This window comes from Bombina bombina, chromosome 6 (assembly GCF_027579735.1).
Source record: "Bombina bombina isolate aBomBom1 chromosome 6, aBomBom1.pri, whole genome shotgun sequence".
Lineage (NCBI taxonomy): Eukaryota > Metazoa > Chordata > Amphibia > Anura > Bombinatoridae > Bombina > Bombina bombina.
The window spans coordinates 893,969,412-893,990,276 of record NC_069504.1 but is presented as its reverse complement, the minus strand read 5'-3'; the positions used below and the strand labels follow the sequence as shown (position 1 = coordinate 893,990,276).

The 20,865-nt window shown below is 39.9% G+C and overlaps 1 protein-coding gene across 2 annotated transcripts in view; it reads left to right on the top strand.

Moving 5' to 3' along the window:
• FRMD5 (FERM domain containing 5) overlaps window positions 1-20,865 on the top strand; it is a 291,969-nt gene that overhangs the window by 164,615 nt on the left and 106,489 nt on the right. For both annotated transcript variants that reach the window (XM_053718464.1, XM_053718463.1), the window contains 2 exons: window positions 33-75; window positions 14,276-14,354. In XM_053718464.1, coding sequence (XP_053574439.1) covers window positions 33-75; window positions 14,276-14,354 — 122 coding nt within the window. The remainder of the gene's footprint in view (window positions 1-32; window positions 76-14,275; window positions 14,355-20,865) is intronic.

Genomic DNA, 20,865 nt, shown 5'->3' with positions numbered 1-20,865 from the left:
GTAAATATAACTATATCACTTTTTTTTTGTAGCACTGGTTGGAGTTTACAAAGGGAATTGTCAAACAGTTGAAAGGTCAGTATCAGTTTGCTAGTGTCACTGACGTGTTCTGTACGAATGCTTACGTATTCTATACAAATGCTTACGTGTTCTGTACGAATGCTTACGTATTCTATACAAATGCTTACGTGTTCTGTACGAATGCTTACGTATTCTATACAAATGCTTACGTGTTCTGTACGAATGCTTACATATTCTATATGAATGCTTACGTGTTCTGTACGAATGCTTACGTATTCTATACAAATGCTTACGTGTTCTATACGAATGCTTACATGTTCTATATGAATGCTTAAGTGTTCTGTACGAATGCTTACGTATTCTATACAAATGCTTACGTGTTCTGTACGAATGCTTATGATTTCTATATGAATGCTTACGTGTTCTGTACGAATGCTTACGTATTCTATACAAATGCTTACGTGTTCTATACGAATGCTTAAGTGTTCTGTACGAATGCTTACGTATTCTATACAAATGCTTACGTGTTCTGTACGAATGCTTATGTATTCTATACGAATGCTTACGTGTTCTGTACGAATGCTTATGTGTTCTGTACGAATGCTTACGTGTTCTATACGAATGCTTAAGTGTTCTGTACGAATACTTACGTATTCTATACAAATGCTTACATGTTCTGTACGAATGCTTATGTATTCTATACGAATGCTTACGTGTTCTGTACGAATGCTTACGTATTCTGTACGAATGCTTACGTGTTCTGTACGAATGCTTATATATTCTATACGAATGTTTACGTGTTCTGTACGAATGCTTACGTGTTCTATACAAATGCTTATGTCTTCTGTATTAATGCTTACGTGTTCTATACGAATGCTTACCTGTTCTTTACAAATGCTTACGAATGCTTACGTGTTCTATACGAATGCTTACGTATTCTATACAAATGCTTACGTGTTATGTACGAATGCTTACGTGTTCTATACGAATGCTTATGTGTTCTGTATTAATGCTTTCGTGTTCTATACGAATGCTTATGTGTTCTGTATTAATGCATACATGTTCTGTACGAATGCTTACGTGTTCTATACGAATGCTTATGTGTTCTGTATTAATGCTTATGTGTTCTGTACGAATGCTTACGTGTTCTATACGAATGTTTATGTGTTTTGTATTAATGTTTACATGTTCTATACGAATGCTTTTGTGTTCTGTATTAATGCTTATGTGTTCTGTACGAATGCTTACGTGTTCTATACGAATGCTTATGTATTCTATACAAATGCTTACGTGTTCTGTATGAATGCTTACGTGTTCTGTACAAATGCTTACGTGTTCTGTATGAATGCTTACGTGTTCTGTACAAATGCTTACGTGTTCTGTATGAATGCTTACGTGTTCTGTACAAATGCTTATGTGTTCTATACAAATGCTTACGTGTTGTGTATTAATTCTTACGTGTTCTATACAAATGCTTATGTGTTCTGTATGAATGCTTACGTGTTCTAAATTAATGCTTACGTGTTCTATACGAATGCTTACGTGTTCTATACGAATGCTTATGTGTTCTGTATGAATGCTTATGTGTTCTATACAAATGCTTACGTGTTCTTTATGAATGCTTACGTGTTCTATACGTAATGCTTATGTGTTCTGTATGAATGCTTATGTGTTCTATACAAATGCTTACGTGTTCTTTATGAATGCTTACGTGTTCTATACGTAATGCTTATGTGTTCTGTATGAATGCTTACTTGTTCTGAACAAATGCTTACGTGTTCTGTACGAATGCTTATGTGTTCTATACGAATGTTTGTGTTTTGTATCAATGTTTACATGTTCTATACAAATGCTTATGTGTTCTGTACAAATGCTTACGTGTTCTATACGAATGCTTACGTGTTCTATACGAATGCTTATGTGTTCTATACGAATGCTTACGTGTTCTATACGAATGCTTACGTGTTCTATACGAATGCTTACGTGTTCTATACGAATGCTTACGTGTTCTATACGAATGCTTACGTGTTCTATACAAATGCTTACATGTTCTGTATTAATGCTTACGTGTTCTATACAAATGCTTATGTGTTCTGTATGAATGCTTATGTGTTCTGTATGAATGCTTACGTTTTCTGAACGAATGCTTACGTGTTCTATATGAATGCTTACGTGTTCTATACGAATGCTTATGTGTTCTTTATGAAGGCTTACGTGTTCTATACGAATGCTTACGTATTCTATGTGAATGCTTACGTGTTCTATACGAATGCTTACGTATTCTATGTGAATGCTTACGTGTTCTATACGAATGCTTATGTGTTCTGTATGAATGCTTACCTGTTCTGAACAAATGCTTACGTGTTCTGTACGAATGCTTACGTGTTCTTTATGAATGCTAACATGTTCTTCATGAATGCTTAGGTGTTCTGTACAAATGCTTACGTGTTCTGTACGAATGCTTACGTGTTCTTTATGAATGCTTATATGTTCTTTATGAATGCTTATGTGTTCTGTACGAATGCTTACGTGTTCTTTATGAATGCTTACATGTTCTTTATGAATGCTTACATGTTCTTTATGAATGCTTACGTGTTCTGAATAAATGCTTACGTGTTCTGTATGAATGCTTACGTGTTCTCTACCTGATGTTTCTCATTATTTGTGAGTGAGTGTTTAAGTTGAAGTAACAATTTGAAGATTCAGTTTGTAACTGCATGTGATTTTAGGTATCAGTATCTGAACATACTTGTTATGGCTACCTACTAATATATAAGTGCATGTGTTATTATGCTGCTATGCAGTAATGTATTTATTTTGTGTGCTGCCTCAGACATCAGAAAATCTTCTGCCCCTTGACATCCCTCATTGTCATCAATTTTAGCCAATATCTACTTCATATATCACAACCAGATGCCAGGAACATATTAAAAGATTAAATTCCTTTACGAGAAAAAAAAGGAATAATTTATTTGTAATAAATAGAATACTTGGGATTAATCCAGTTGCAATGTTCTAATAAAAGTAGGCTTTTCCCTTGCCATACAGATGATACTCCAAGTGGCTTCTATTGGAAAGTATAAGCCTCACTACCGCAGAACATTCCGTAAACTTCTCAAATTCACACAAATATCAGCAGTGTGGCAGAGGCATATATTCAATATATATTTACTTAGGATTTAATGGGGTTTTTTAAATCTGAAAGTGGATATTGTTCAGTTAACATAATTTAATATATAAAAATCAAAATTATGAATTTTATTATGTAAATTTTTTTTTTTTTAAATCTTGCTAATGAAAGAGAGGCGAGACATGTATGTTTGAAGATGTTTATAGTATTGTGTGTATATTGTTGTTATCATTCAAACATACTTGCATAGTTTCATCATGTACTGAGTTACACCCATGAAACACCTATATTATATTATATTTTAGTATTAATTAAAAATGGCTCACGAGAGCCGTATCATAGATCTACAATTATAGGGAAATTACGCTAACACTCAGGACATTCAGCAAATATCAATGAACCCTTGCATCACACAGCAATTGCTCTTAACACACATCTTTGATAAATAACATTCATATACAAAGTCAAACACTTCCGAACATTACACATGCCCTTTCAAACTGTGAAACCAATAGCTTTACATCATTACAATATTATGGTGGGCTTCATTAGGTCCTAAGAGAGAGCATAGGAGAGGGACAGCATCACGTCATAGAACTTCTCTTCTTGCTGCTCTATTCACTAGTTGTGTATACTGTTGTTGATGTGTTAGACAAAGTACAGCATACATGTAAGGCATATTTCTCTTGTTAAGTGTATCCAGTCCACGGATCATCCATTACTTATGGGATATTCTCCTTCCCAACAGGAAGTTGCAAGAGGATCATCCACAGCAGAGCTGCTATATAGCTCCTCCCCTAACTGTCATATCCAGTCATACTCTTGCAAGCCTCAACCAAAATGGAGGTTGTAAGAGGAGTGTGGTGTTTTATACTTAGTTTATTCTTCAATCAAAAGTTTGTTATTTTTAAATGGTGCCGGAGTGTACTGTTTATCTCAGGCAGTATTTAGAAGAAGAATCTGCCTGCGTTTTCTATGATCTTAGCAGAAGTAACTAAGATCCATGGCTGTTCTCACATATTCTGAGGAGTGAGGTAACTTCAGAGAGGGAATGGCGTGCAGGTTTTCCTGCAATAAGGTATGTGCAGTTAATATTTTTCTAGGGATGGAATTTGCTAGAAAATGCTGCTGATACCGAACTAATGTAAGTAAAACCTTAAATGCAGTCAGAGCGACTGGTATCAGGCTTATTAATAGAGATGCATACTCTTATAAAAATGTAATATAAAACGTTTGCTGGCATGTTTAATCGTTTTTATATGTATTTGGTGATAAAACTTATTGGGGCCTAGTTTTTTTCCACATGGCTGGCTTGAATTTGGCCTAGAAACAGTTTCCTTAGGCTTTCCACTGTTGTAATATGAGTGGGAGGGGCCTATTTTGCCGTTTTTTTGCACAGCAAAAATTACAGACACAGACATCCAGCTTCTTCCTGCATGATCCAGGATATCTCTGGTGGGCTTAAAAGGCTTCAAAGTCGTTTTTGAGGGAGGTAAAAAGCCACAGTAGAGCTGTGGCAGTTGTTGTGACTGTTTGAAAAACAAACAAAACAAAAAAAAACGTTTTTGTCTTTTATTATTTTTTGGGTATTAAGGGGTTAATCATCCATTTGCAAGTGGGTGCAATGTTCTGCTAACTTGTTACATACACTGTAAAAATTTCTTTAGTGTCACTGTGATTTCAAATTTTTACAAAATTTGTGTTTCTTAAAGGTGCAGTAACGTTTTTTATATTGCTTGTAAACTTATTTAAAGTGTTTTCCAAGCTTGCTAGTCTCATTGCTAGTCTGTTTAAACATGTCTGACACAGAGGAAACTACTTGTTCATTATGTTTGAAAGCCATGGTGGAGCCCCATAGGAGAATGTGTACTAAATGTATTGATTTCACCTTAAACAGTAAAGATCAGTCTTTAACTATAAAAGAAATATCACCAGAAGATTCTGACGAGGGGGAAGTTATGCCGACTAACTCTCCCCACGTGTCAGACCCTTCGCCTCCCGCTCAGGGGATGCACGCTAATATGGCGCCAATTACATCAGGGACGCCCATAGCGATTACCTTGCAGGACATGGCTGCAATCATGAATAATACCCTGTCAGAGGTATTATCCAGGTTGCCTGAATTAAGAGGCAAGCGCAATTGCTCTGGGGTTAGGAGAAATACAGAGCGCGCAGATGCTGTAAGGGCCATGTCTGATACTGCGTCACAATATGCAGATCATGAGGATGGAGAGCTTCAGTCTGTGGGTGACATCTCTGATTCGGGGAATCCTGATTCAGAGATTTCTAATTTTAAATTTAAGCTTGAGAACCTCCGTGTGTTGCTTGGGGAGGTATTAGCTGCTCTGAATGACTGTAACACAGTTGCAGTACCAGAGAAATTGTGTAGGCTGGATAAATACTATGCGGTACCAGTGTGTACTGATGTTTTTCCTATACCTAAAAGGCTTACAGAAATTATTAGTAAGGAGTGGGATAGACCGGGTGTGCCTTTTTCCCCACCTCCTATATTTAGAAAAATGTTTCCAATAGACGCCACTACACGGGACTTATGGCAGACGGTCCCTAAGGTGGAGGGAGCAGTTTCTACTTTAGCAAAGCGTACTACTATCCCGGTTGAGGACAGTTGTGCTTTTTCAGATCCAATGGATAAAAATTGGAGGGTTACCTTAAGAAAATGTTTATTCAACAAGGTTTTATTTTACAGCCCCTTGCATGCATTGCGTCTGTCATGGCCGCGGCGGCATTCTAGTTTGAGGCCCTGGAAGAGGCCATCCATACAGCTCCATTGACTGAAATTATTGACAAGCTTAGAACACTTAAGCTAGCTAACTCATTTGTTTCTGATGCCATTGTTCATTTGACTAAACTAACGGCTAAGAATTCCGGATTCGCCATCCAAGCGCGTAGGGCGTTATGGCTTAAATCCTGGTCAGCTGACGTGACTTCGAAGTCTAAATTACTCAACATTCCTTTCAAGGGACAGACCTTATTCGGGCCTGGTTTGAAGGAAATTATTGCTGACATTACTGGAGGTAAGGGTCACACCCTTCCTCAGGACAGGGCCAAAGCAAAGGCCAAACAGTCTAATTTTCGTGCCTTTCGAAATTTCAAGGCAGGTGCAGCATCAACTTCCTCTGCTTCAAAACAAGAGGGAACTTTTGCTCAATCTAAGCAGGCCTTGAAACCTAACCAGTCCTGGAACAAAGGCAAGCAGGCCAGAAAGCCTGCTGCTGCCTCTAAGACAGCATGAAGGAACGGCCCCCTATCCGGCGATGGATCTAGTAGGGGGCAGACTTTCTCTCTTCGTCCAGGCGTGGGCAAGAGATGTTCAGGATCCCTGGGCGTTGGAGATCATATCTCAGGGATATCTTCTGGACTTCAAAGCTTCCCCTCCACAAGGGAGATTTCATCTTTCAAAGCTATCTGCAAATCAGATAAAGAAAGAGGCATTCCTACGCTGTGTGCAAGACCTCCTAGTTATGGGAGTGATCAATCCAGTTCCGCGGACGGAACAAGGACAGGGTTTTTATTCAAATCTGTTTGTGGTTCCCAAAAAAGAGGGAACCTTCAGACCAATTTTGGATCTAAAGATCTTAAACAAATTCCTCAGAGTTCCATCTTTCAAAATGGAAACTATTCGGACCATCCTACCCATGATCCAAGAAGGTCAGTACATGACCACAGTGGACTTAAAGGATGCCTACCTTCACATACCGATTCACAAAGATCATCATCGGTTTCTAAGGTTTGCCTTTCTAGAAAGACATTACCAATTTGTAGCTCTTCCCTTCGGGTTGGCTACAGCCCCGAGAATCTTTACAAAGGTTCTGGGCTCACTTCTGGCGGTTCTAAGACCGCGAGGCATAGCGGTGGCTCCGTGTCTACACGACATCCTGATACAGGCGTCAAGCTTTCAAGTTGCCAAGTCTCATACAGAGATAGTTCTGGCATTTCTGAGGTCGCACGGGTGGAAATTGAACGAGGAAAAGAGTTCTCTATCCCCACTCACAAGAGTCTCCTTCTTAGGGACTCTTATAGATTCTGTAGAAATGAAAATTTACCTGACGGAGTCCAGGTTATCAAAACTTCTAAATGCTTGCCGTGTTCTTCACTCTATTCCGCGCCCTTCGGTAGCTCAGTGTATGGAGGTAATCGGCTTAATGGTAGCGGCAATGGACATAGTGCCATTTGCGCGCCTTCATCTCAGACCGCTGCAATTATGCATGCTGAGTCAGTGGAATGGGGATTACACAGATTTGTCCCCTCTGCTAAATCTGGATCAAGAGACCAGAGATTCTCTTCTCTGGTGGTTGTCTCGGGTACACCTGTCCAAGGGCATGACCTTTCGCAGGCCAGATTGGACAATTGTAACAACAGATGCCAGGCACAGGCACAGGCACAGGGATCGTGGACTCAGGAGGAGAAACTCCTTCCAATAAATATTCTGGAGTTAAGAGCGATATTCAATGCTCTTCTGGCTTGGCCTCAGTTAGCAACACTGAGGTTCATCAGATTTCAGTCGGACAACATCACGACTGTGGCTTACATCAACCATCAAGGGGGAACCAGGAGTTCCCTAGCGATGTTAGAAGTCTCAAATATAATTCGCTGGGCAGAGTACCACTCTTGCCACCTGTCACCAATCCATATCCCAGGCGTGGAGAACTGGGAGGCGGATTTTCTAAGGCCTAGATTTGGAGTTTGGCGGTAGCCGTGAAAACCAGCGTTAGAGGCTCCTAACGCTGGTTTTAGGCTACCTCCGGTATTTGGAGTCACTCAAAATAGGGTCTAACGCTCACTTTTCAGCCGCGACTTTTCCATACCGCAGATCCCCTTACGTAAATTGCGTATCCTATCTTTTCAATGGGATTTTTCTAACTCCGGTATTTAGAGTCGTGTCTGAAGTGAGCGTTAGACATCTAACGACAAAACTCCAGCCGCAGGAAAAAAGTCAGTAGTTAAGAGCTTTCTGGGCTAACGCCGGTTTATAAAGCTCTTAACTACTGTGCTCTAAAGTACACTAACACCCATAAACTACCTATGTACCCCTAAACCGAGGTCCCCCCACATCGCCGCCACTCGATTAAATTTTTTTAACCCCTAATCTGCCGACCGCCACCTACGTTATACTTATGTACCCCTAATCTGCTGCCCCTAACACCACCGACCCCTATATTATATTTATTAACCCCTAATCTGCCCCCCTCAACGTCGCCTCCACCTTCCTACACTTATTTACCCCTAATCTGCAGACCGCAAAGCGCCGCCACCTACGTTATCCTTATGTACCCCTAATCTGCTGCCCCTAACACCGCCGACCCCTATATTATATCTATTAACCCCTAATCTGCCCCCCTCAACGTCGCCTCCACCTGCCTACACTTATTAACCCCTAATCTGCCGAGCGGACCGCACCGCTACTATAATAAATTTATTAACCCCTAATCCGCCTCACTAACCCTATAATAAATAGTATTAACCTCTAATCTGCCCTCCCTAACATCGCCGACACCTAACTTCAATTATTAACCCCTAATCTGCCGACCGGAGCTCACCGCTATTCTAATAAATGTATTAACCCCTAAAGCTAAGTCTAACCCTAACACTAACACCCCCCGAAATTAAATATAATTTTAATCTAACTAAATTAATTAACTCTTATTAAATAAATTATTCCTATTTAAAGATAAATACTTACCTGTAAAATAAATCCTAATATAGCTACAATATAAATTATAATTACATTGTAGCTATTTTAGGATTAATATTTATTTTACAGGCAACTTTGTAATTATTTTAACCAGGTACAATAGCTATTAAATAGTTAAGAACTATTTAATAGCTACCTAGTTAAAATAATTACAAAATTACCTGTAAAATAAATCCTAACCTAAGTTACAATTAAACCTAACACTATACTATCATTAAATTAATTAAATAAAATACCTATAATTACCTACAATTAAACCTAACACTACACTATCAATACATTAATTAAATACAATATCTACAAATAACTACAATGAAATAAACTAACTAAAGTACAAAAAATAAAAAAGAACTAAGTTACAAACAATAAAAAAATATTTACAAACATAAGAAAAATATTACAACAATTTTAAACTAATTACACCTACTCTAAGCCCCCTAATAAAATAACAAAGACCCCCAAAATAAAAAATGCCCTACCCTATTCTAAATTACTAAAGTTCAAAGCTCTTTTACCTTACCAGCCCTGAACAGGGCCCTTTGCGGGGCATGCCCCAAGAAGTTCAGCTCTTTTGCCTTTAAAAAAAAACATACAATACCCCCCCCCAACATTACAACCCACCACCCACATACCCCTAATCTAACCCAAACCCCCCTTAAATAAACCTAACACCAAGCCCCTGAAGATCATCCTACCTTGTCTTCACCTCACCAGGTATCACCGATCCGTCCTGGCTCCAGAATCTTCATCCAACCCAAGCGGGGGCTGGCGATCCATCATCCGGTGGCTGAAGAGGTCCAGAAGAGGGTCCAAAGTCTTCATCCTATCCGGTAAGAAGAGGCGATCCGGACCGGCAACCATCTTGATCCAAGCGGCATCTTCTATCTTCATCCGATGACGACCGGCTCCATCCTGAAGACCTCCACCGCGGACCCATCTTCTTCCGGCGACGTCCAACTGAAGAATGACGGTTCCTTTAAGGGACGTCATCCAAGATGGCGTCCCTCGAATTCCGATTGGCTGATAGGATTCTATCAGCCAATCGGAATTAAGGTAGGAATATTCTGATTGGCTGATGGAATCAGCCAATCAGAATCAAGTTCAATCCGATTGGCTGGTCCAATAAGCCAATCAGATTGAGCTCGCATTCTATTGGCTGTTCCGATCAGCCAATAGAATGCGAGCTCAATCTGATTGGCTGATTGGATCAGCCAATCGGATTGAACTTGATTCTGATTGGCTGATTCCATCAGCCAATCAGAATATTCCTACCTTAATTCCGATTGGCTGATAGAATCCTATCAGCCAATCGGAATTCGAGGGACACCATCTTGGATGATGTCCCTTAAAGGAACCGTCATTCTTCAGTTGGACGTCGCCGGAAGAAGATGGGTCCGCCAATCAGATTGAGCTTGCATTCTATTGGCTGATCGGAACAGCCAATAGAATGCGAGCTCAATCTGATTGGCTTATTGGACCAGCCAATCGGATTGAACTTGATTCTGATTGGCTGATTCCATCAGCCAATCAGAATATTCCTACCTTAATTCCGATTGGCTGATAGAATCCTATCAGCCAATCGGAATTCGAGGGACACCATCTTGGATGATGTCCCTTAAAGGAACCGTCATTCTTCAGTTGGACGTCGCCGGAAGAAGATGGGTCCGCGGTGGAGGTCTTCAGGATGGAGCCGGTCGTCATCGGATGAAGATAGAAGATGCCGCTTGGATCAAGATGGTTGCCGGTCCGGATCGCCTCTTCTTCCCGGATAGGATGAAGACTTTGGACCCTCTTGTGTACTTCTTCAGTGGATGTCTAGCCCCCGCTTGGGTTGGATGAAGATATCGGAGCCAGGACGGATCGGTGATACCCGGTGAGGTGAAGACAAGGTAGGATGATCTTCAGGGGCTTAGTGTTAGGTTTATTTAAGGGGGGTTTGGGTTAGATTAGGGGTATGTGGGTGGTGGGTTGTAATGTTGGGGGGGGTATTGTATGTTTTTTTTTACAGGCAAAAGAGCTGAACTTCTTGGGGCATGCCCCGCAAAGGGCCCTGTTCAGGGCTGGTAAGGTAAAAGAGCTTTGAACTTTAGTAATTTAGAATAGGGTAGGGCATTTTTTATTTTGGGGGTCTTTGTTATTTTATTAGGGGGCTTAGAGTAGGTGTAATTAGTTTAAAATTGTTGTAATATTTTTCTTATGTTTGTAAATATTTTTTTATTTTTTGTAACTTAGTTCTTTTTTATTTTTTGTACTTTAGTTAGTTTATTTCATTGTAGTTATTTGTAGGAATTGTATTTAATTTATTTATTGATACTGTAGTGTTAGGTTTAATTGTAGGTAATTGTAGGTATTTTATTTAATTAATTTAATGATAGTATAGTGTTAGGTTTAATTGTAACTTAGGTTAGGATTTATTTTACAGGTAATTTTGTAATTATTTTAACTAGGTAACTATTAAATAGTTCTTAACTATTTAATAGCTATTGTACATGGTTAAAATAATTACAAAGTTGCCTGTCAAATAAATATTAATCCTAAAATAGCTATAATATAATTATAATTTATATTGTAGCTATATTAGGATTTATTTTACAGGTAAGTATTTAGCTTTAAATAGGAATAATTTATTTAATAAGAGATAATTAATTTCGTTAGATGTAAATTATATTTAACTTAGGGGGGTGTTAGTGTTAGGGTTAGACTTAGCTTTAGGGGTTAATACATTTATTAGAATAGCGGTGAGCTCCAGTCGGCAGATTAGGGGTTAATAATTGAAGTTAGGTGTCGGCGATGTTAGGGAGGGCAGATTAGGGGTTAATACTATTTATTATAGGGTTAGTGAGGCGGATTAGGGGTTAATAACTTTATTATAGTAGCGCTCAGGTCCGCTCGGCAGATTAGGGGTTAATAAGTGTAGGCAGGTGGAGGCGACGTTGTGGGGGGCAGATTAGGGGTTAATAAATATAATATAGGGGTCGGCGATGTTAGGGCAGCAGATTAGGGGTACATAGGGATAATGTAAGTAGCGGCGGTTTACGGAGCGGCAGATTAGGGGTTAATAATAATATGCAGGGGTCAGCGATAGCGGGGGCGGCAGATTAGGGGTTAATAAGTGTAAGGTTAGGGGTGTTTAGACTCGGGGTACATGTTAGAGTGTTAGGTGCAGACGTAGGAAGTGTTTCCGCATAGCAAACAATGGGGCTGCGTTGGGAGCTGAACGCAGCTTTTTTGCAGGTGTTAGGTTTTTTTTCAGCTCAAACAGCCCCATTGTTTTCTATGGGAGAATCGTGCACAAGCACGTTTTTGAGGCTGGCCGCTTGCGTAAGCAACTCTGGTATCGAGAGTTGAAGCTGCGTTAAATATGCTCTACGCTCCTTTTTTGGAGCCTAACTCAGCCTTTATGTGGACTCTCAATACCAGAGTTATTTTCATGGTGCGGCCAGAAAAAAGCCGGCGTTAGCTACGCGGGTCTTTACCGACAAAACTCCAAATCTAGGCCTAAGTCGTCAGACTTTCCATCCGGGGGAGTGGGAACTCCATCCGGAGGTGTTTGCTCAGTTGATTCATCGTTGGGGCAAACCAGAGTTGGATCTCATGACGTCTCGCCAGAACGCCAAGTTTCCTTGTTACGGATCCAGGTCCAGGGACCCAGAAGCGACGCTGATAGATGCTCTAGCAGCGCCTTGGTTCTTCAACCTGGCTTATGTGTTTCCACCGTTTCCTCTGCTCCCTCGACTGATTGCCAAAATCAAACAGGAGAGAGCATCAGTGATTCTGATAGCACCTGCGTGGCCACACAGGACTTGGTATGCAGACCTAGTGGACATGTCATCCTTTCCACCATGGACTCTGTCTCTAAGACAGGACCTTCTGATACAAGGTCCTTTCAATCATCCAAATCTAATTTCTCTGAGACTGACTGCATGGAGATTGGACGCTTGATTCTATCAAAGCGTGGCTTCTCCGAGTCAGTCATTGATACTTTAATACAGGCATGAAAGCCTGTTACCAGGAAAATCTACCACAAGATATGGAGTAAATATCTTTATTGGTGTGAATCCAAGAATTACTCATGGAGTAAGGTTAGGATTCCTAGAATATTGTCTTTTCTCCAAGAGGGCTTGGACAAAGGATTATCAGCTAGTTCCTTAAAGGGACAGATTTCTGCTCTGTCTATTCTTTTGCACAAGCGTCTGGCAGAGGTTCCAGACGTCCAGGCATTTTGCCAGGCTTTGGTTAGAATTAAGCCTGTGTTTAAACCTGTTGCTCCCCCGTGGAGCTTAAACTTGGTTCTTAAAGTTCTTCAAGGAGTTCCATTGGAACCCCTTCATTCCATTGATATTAAACTTTTATCTTGGAAAGTTCTGTTTTTGATGGCTATTTCCTTGGCTCGGAGAGTCTCTGAGCTATCTGCCTTACAATGTGATTCTCCTTATCTGATTTTTCATGCAGATAAGGTAGTCCTGCGTACCAAACCTGGGTTTTTACCTAAGGTGGTTTCTAACAAGAATATCAATCAAGAGATTGTTGTTCCATCATTGTGTCCTAATCCTTCTTCAAAGAAGGAACATCTTTTACATAATCTGGACGTAGTCCGTGCCTTGAAGTTTTACTTACAAGCTACTAAAGATTTTCGTGAAACATCTACCCTGTTTGTCGTTTACTCTGGACAGAGGAGAGGTCAAAAAGCTTCGGCAACCTCTCTTTCCTTTTGGCTTCGGAGCATAATACGCCTAGCCTATGAGACTGCTGGACAGCAGCCCCCTGAAAGGATTACAGCTCATTCTACTAGAGCTGTGGCTTCCACCTGGGCCTTTAAAAATGAGGCCTCTGAAGTCTTCGCTTCACACTTTTTCCAAATTTTACAAATTTGATACTTTTGCTTCTTCAGAGGCTGTTTTTGGGAGAAAGGTTCTTCAGGCAGTGGTTCCTTCCGCTTAATCCTGCCTTGTCCCTCCCATCATCCGTGTACTTTAGCTTTGGTATTGGTATCCCATAAGTAATGGATGATCCGTGGACTGGATACACTTAACAAGAGAAAACATAATTTATGCTTACCTGATAAATTTATTTCTCTTGTAGTGTATCCAGTCCACGGCCCGCCCTGTCCTTTTAAGGCAGGTCTAAATTTTAATTAAACTACAGTCACCACTGCACCCTATGGTTTCTCCTTTCTCTGTTTGTTTTCGGTCGAATGACTGGATATGACAGTTAGGGGAGGAGCTATATAGCAGCTCTGCTGTGGGTGATCCTCTTGCAACTTCCTGTTGGGAAGGAGAATATCCCATAAGTAATGGATGATCCGTGGACTGGATACACTACAAGAGAAATAAATTTATCAGGTAAGCATAAATTAGGTTTTACATACCCTCTTTCCTAATTTTCATGCATTCTTTTGTTTAAAAATTTAGCTCGCCCGCCATATATTCTGTGCTTTCGAGTAAAGTTTTATCCCCCAGACCCTGCTGCACTGAAAGAAGAAATCACCAGGTGAGTTGCACGTTGGAAGATCACAGCACAATCCTAAGTATACAAACTATACACACAGCTAAAGCTTATATTACCCAAGATGCACTTGCTTCTTTTCTTCATAAATTCTTTAAATGTGTTTAGACAGGGGTTGCTCTGCTTATGTTAAGCTGAAAGGTTTAATCATACATTGTGAAAACAAAAACTGCAGTGCGCTTTAATTCTTTATTTTGCCTGTGTGTTTAGTAAATGAAATCTGAAGACTGTATTTTCTTCTTAAATGGAAAGAGTCCACAGCTGCATTCATTACTTTTGGGAAATAAGAACCTGGCCACCAGGCAAAGACACCCCAGCCAAAGGCTTAAATACTCCTCCCACTCCCCTCATCCCCAGTCATTCCTTGCCTTTCGTCCCAGGAGGTTTGCAGAGTCAGAATTTTTAATTTTTGTTTTTTGTCTCTTATGGAGGGTAGTACTCTTTGGCATGGGACAGGAATTTGAAGTAGTCCTGTCAGTCTCTCAGTGAGGGCTTGGATGAAAGTTAGAGTCCGGAGGTGCAGGGAGAGTCTTTCTGCGAAACCATCTCGACTCATATTAACAGCTCCTCAAGCAATCGGCGTTATCGAACTTCGCTCCGCTGACTGCTTTCTTCTCTCAAGTCCATGGCGGAGGCGATGCCACTATTCGTCACACTTGAAAAGCCATGTTCCTGTTCCACGGCGTAGATTCCGGTAAGATCGTTTCATTTTACTTTATCGTCAATGTACTGTAATGTGAATGTTTTCCCGAGAGGCTACACACCTTTGCGGGTCTAACTATATGACATAAGGGTCTCAGTGAGTCTCTGTTAGTATCTTGTAATCAAGGGTTAATATCTCCTGAGGGAGGTTATTGAACAGGGGGATTTATAATCATGTTTGTTATGTGATTCAACCTGCTTATGTGTGAGGTTTATGGGCTCGTGGTTGGAACTTTTAGGCCTTTGGAAGTGACGAGGCCTTTTGGTTGGGCACGCTTTTTTAGACTGTTCGGTTCACCTTGTGTTCGGATGTGATAACGTTCCGTTCCCCATTTCTGCATTCCTGACCATGTGGCAAAGGAGATATTCTAGACCGCAGGGGTCAGGTCATAGGAGGTGGTGAGTGCCCCAGCCATTGTGGGTGTCAGGTGCCATTTTTGTTTTCATACTTTAGTCCATATTGATATTTCCTCTTTCCAGTTATGTAGGATTCTGATGCTGAGACTGTGCTCGTTTCAGATTCAGTTACGGAGGATTCTAATACTGAGACTATTTTGATTTCAGATTCTGTGTCCGGTGATGACTTCGGATTGGCCTCGTTGACACATGTCGACCAGTTTTGTTCCATATGCCATATAAGAGCGCCTGGTTCCTTGTGCTCAGGGATTCAGGGGACTGCTGAGCCATCGGCCTCTGGGTGCCCCGTCCTCCAAGAGGCGAGTTCCCTTCCAATTCATACTTCTACACATGCGGGTAACCCAGTTTATGGTTCCTCCATGCGGCGTGGCGTGTTCTCCCTGGAGGTTGCAGCACGTTTTTTGCTTCCAGATAATGTTAGCGATGGTCCGTCTGCAGAGTCCAGACGTTTATTTGAGATTGTGCTTGTGCCCTATTGTCCCGGGTCTTCCGCCTTGGAGTTGGCCTCTACAGTTCCCTGCGGGTGTAACTGTTCTGGAGTGTTGTGGCTTTCGTTAGAGGATTGCGTGCCTTAGGGTGTTGCTTAGACATCTTTTTCAGTTATTGAATGACCCTATCATTAACAGATATGGGGAATTTCAGTCTGATAATTCGAATGGTGCACCTCATTAGACTTGTTGGGTTGTCTCCTATTTGTCATTTGTTTGATATCTTTCCCACTTTCTTTTTTTTTTTTAAAGATAAGGCTCCGTTTGGTTGGTCCTACTGGTAGGCCTGTGTCTTTTTGGGTTTTAACCTCCGGGTTGCCTTATATTTTATTTATATCCAATGGGATGTCTTTAATTTGTTTTTGTTTCCTTCTGGAACCTTCTGAGATTGATACTCTTTATAACTTCTTTGGAAGTTGTTTTGGACATGTTAGTCCTATGTTAAATATGTCTGTTTTTTGTTTTTTCCCCTATGAGGGAGAATGTATGCAGCTTGCCGGCTAGGACCCTAGGTGCAGGCTGGTCCTGTTGGGTTCATTCGGTCTTGCGGCTGTTCAGACACGTGGCACTGTTCTGCTCGGCTGGTTTGGTAGAAGCGCAGAGTGCTCAGGTTATCATTGTTTTTAATGTTCAACTAAGCATTCGAGAGGACCTGTGGATCCGTGAGGCGGGAAGGATTGTTTCAGTCATTATTGCCTTCAGTCATAGATGGCCGACTTGTACAGGATAGTGTCTAGCGTGTGGAAGGTTTGCAGTTTGAAACCAGTTGCAGCTCCTCACACCTGGTGTACGCGTAAACTGTTTATTACACACTTTTTCATGGTCGAATGCCTTGGTATTCTATGGTCAGACACTGGGAGGACTTTGCCTCTTCAGTTGCATTCCATGCTTGCAGGATATTGGGGAGATGTCTGTTCTGTCTCTGTGCCCGATCTTATCCCAGGATTCGCTTGGTATAGGCGTGGCCTCCTTTCCCTGTTTTGGTCCCTTTGGGTCTCTGTGAGCTGGACTCACTCTTGGAGGTGTTCTCTTTTCTATATGGGGACCTTTCAATTTCCTCGGTTCTCCTTTGCCTTGTCCCTTTGGAGGTTTTGGCTGGTGTCCCCTTCATTTGTGGGGGCTGAGCGGTGGCGGACCATCTGTTGGGCTGGGGTGTCTTTGCCTCCACCTGGAGGCCAGGTTCTTATTTCCCAAAAGTTATGAATGCAGCTGTGGACTCTTTGCATCTGAAAAAAAGAAAATTATCAGGTAAGCATAATTTATGTTTTTTTCAACTGCCTCAAAGAGGCTGAAGTGTATTCATGCTACATGCTGCACAGGTATTGCTTGACATCTGCAGGAGCTCATTTATTTATATTTCTAACTGTCCACAGCAAAGGAGAACATATAAGCAACACTCAAGAGAGTTTTTTGATGGATATTTCCCTGCAAAACAATGCAAAGTTTGCTAGATAACAAATAATTTTAAACAGTTATTTTTATTAATTTCTATTTGCTAATATGAGAAGCAGCACAAATGGGATATTCTAACAGGAATGTAGTAATGTGTTACCACCGTTCCTTCCAGGCATATTCCGTGCTTACTGTGGAATTCGTCTTCCTTTATAGTTACTTCCTTCTTCACTATTTTGTAGCATACTTCTTCACTATTTTGCAGCATACTCCCTTCTTCACTATTTGTAGCATACTTCATTCACTATTTGTAGTATGTTTCCTTCTTCACTATTTGTAGCATACTTCCTTCTTCACTATTGTAGAATACTTCCTTCTTCACTATTTGTAGCATACTTCCTTCTTCACTATTTGTAGCATACTTCCTGCTTCACTATTTGTAGAATACTTCCTACTTCACTATTTTAAGCATACTTCCTTCTTAACTATTTTTAGCATACTTCCTACTTCACTATTTTTAGCATACTTCCTTCTTCACTATTTGTAGCTTACTCCCTTCACTATTTGGTGCATACTCCCTTCACTATTTGTAGCATACTCCCTTCACTATTTGTAGCATACTTCCTTCACTATTTGTAGCATACTTCCTTTACTATTTGTAGCATGCTTCCTTCTTCACTATTTGTAGCATACTTTCTTCTTCACTAGTTTGTAGCATACTCCATTCACTATTTGTAGCATACTTCCTTCATTATTTGTAGCATAGTTCCTTTACTATTTGTAGCATACTTCCTTCTTCACTATTTTGTAGCATACTTCCTTCTTCACTATTTTGTAGAATACTTCCTTCTTCACTATTTGTAGCATACTTCCTTCTTCACTATTTGTAGCATACTTCCTTCTTTACTATTTTGTAGCATACTTCCTACTTCACTATTTGTAGCATACTCCCTTCTTCACTATTTGTAGCATACTTTCTTCTTCACGATTTTGTAGCATACTCCCTCCATCACTATTTGTAGCATACTCCCTTCTTCACTATTTGTAGCATACTTCCTTCTTCACTATTTTGTAGCATACTTACTAGTTTACTACTTGTAGCATACTTCCTTCTTCACTATTTGTAGCATACTTCCTTCTTCACTATTTGTAGCATACTTCCTACTTCACTATTTTGTAGCATACTTAATTCACTATTTGTAGTATGATAATAACAGATATTTTTTTATAAACTACTTTGTAGTGTAGAATACATTTTTTTAGATATTTCACCTATTCAAAATTAAACTGTAATCAGTAATACTTTTTATGGCATGAATCTTTTGAGTATCATTCACACACCAGTGTGGAACAACAGCTTCAGCTTCTTGCACACCTCATCTAGGAGAAGCTAGGAGTTCAGTAGTGTTAGTCTTTTGTTTCTGACTGTAACTATGCAGCTTATGCTACAGCAGTGTTTTATGACCGTTAACAGGCTAAATATTCATTATATCTTAAATAGAGCACAGGTGAAATAATCATCTGAAGGGTGAGAGCAGGTTAGTAACCATGGTTACTGATCAGCTGATTATTTCACCTGTGCTCTAGTTAAGATATAATGGATATCTGGCCTGTTAAGGGTCCTGAGGACTGGAGTTGAGAAACACTGTGCTACAGTGCAGGTGTACCCAAAAGGTAGATTGGGATCGACCAGTAGATCTCTAGGTGTTGACTAATAGATCACAAGGCTGTAGTGCATTTCCTATTTCCCTTTTCAGTCAGTAGTGATAGAATTATCTCATGTTAAAAACTGTAAAAGTGTGTTTTGCACAAGTACATTCTGCACCTCTACAGTGGCCCTAAATAAAAAGGGGGATTTAGCACAAGAATATTAATGCTTATGCTAAGATCAGATTTGTCTAAGTAGCTCACACTAGACACCACCTCAGTTAAGTACGAACACGTTTGTATACCTCCCAGCATTACCCAGAAGCTACCTGAAGGCAGTGGCCACCAGTGTTTTGTATATGGAGCCATGACAGAAGGGGTAGAGGTTGCTGGTGTTATGTAAGTGGGGCCAGGTTTGCCATGGGTGGGATTGGACATAGTCTGGATGTGTGAGTGGAACCAGAGATTTCCCTGGGAACTGGGATATTTGCCTTTATGTAAAAGTTAAGGATAGAGTAACAGGCAGCCCAACGTATACAGTAAATTTGCAAAACCAGAATTAAGATAATTATACCTAGACATTTTAATTAAATACATTTGGAAATGCCTTCTTTATAATGAACAAAGACAAAAACTAAGTGCACTGTTCATTTTACTTTAAACTAAGGTTACAGTGGATTATTATGTCTTGTAACCAAAAGGTTATATTGACATGTTCCTTATACCTGAGAGCTCTGTTTTACTCTAAATCCTTTCTTACGTTTGGTTTCCAATTACACTGTACTCACAAATACAGGAAAAATAATAATTGCATGTTTAAAAAAAAATAATAAAAGCATTACATAGGACATGTGTTACAACTTGAATTTAACTGTATATACTACTCAAATCAACAAAATTTGGTACAAAATGTAGTTGCTAATTCAGGGATACTTGGAGGCCTCTACCTCCTTATTGTTTGTGTAATTGCAAATGTTAATGTGTAACTATACACCTAATGCCATAACTCTGTAGTATTTGTTGAGACTTTGTAAATAAATTATAATTATAGTAATTTACCATAAATACACACACTATATATATATATATATATATATATATATATATATATATATATATATATATATATATATATATATATATATATATACATACAGTGGATATAAAAAGTCTATACCCCCCTGTTAAAATGTCAGGTTTCTGTGATGTAAAAAAATGAGACAAAGATAAATCATTTCAGAACTTTTTCCACCTTTAATGTGACCTATAAGCTGTACAACTCAATTGAAAAACAAACTGAAATAAAAATAAAATAATATGGTTGCATAAGTGTGCACATCCTTAAACTTTATTGAAGCACCTTTTGATTTTATTACAGCACTGAGTCTATCAGCATGACAGATTTTGAATTGGATTCAGGTCTGGGCTCTGACTGGGCCATTCCAAACTTTTAATCTTCTTCTGGTGAAGCCATTCCTTTGTTGATTTTGATGCTTTGGGTCGTTGTCATGCTGAAAGATGAAGTTCCTCTTCATGTTCAGCTTTCTAGCAGAAGCCTGAAGGTTTTGTGCCAATATTGTCTGGTATTTGTAACTGTTCATTATTCCCTCTACCTTGACTAAGGCCCCAGTTCCAGCTGAAGAAAAACAGCCCCAAAGCATGATGCTGACACCACCATGCTTCACTGTGGGTATGGTGTTCTTTTGGTGATATGCAGTGTTGTTTTTGCGCCAATCATAACTTTTGGAATTATGGCCTTAAAGTTCAACTTTGGTTTCATCAGACCAGAACACCTTTTGCAACATGCTTTTGGGAAACTTCAGATGTGTTTTTGCAAAATTTAGCCGGGC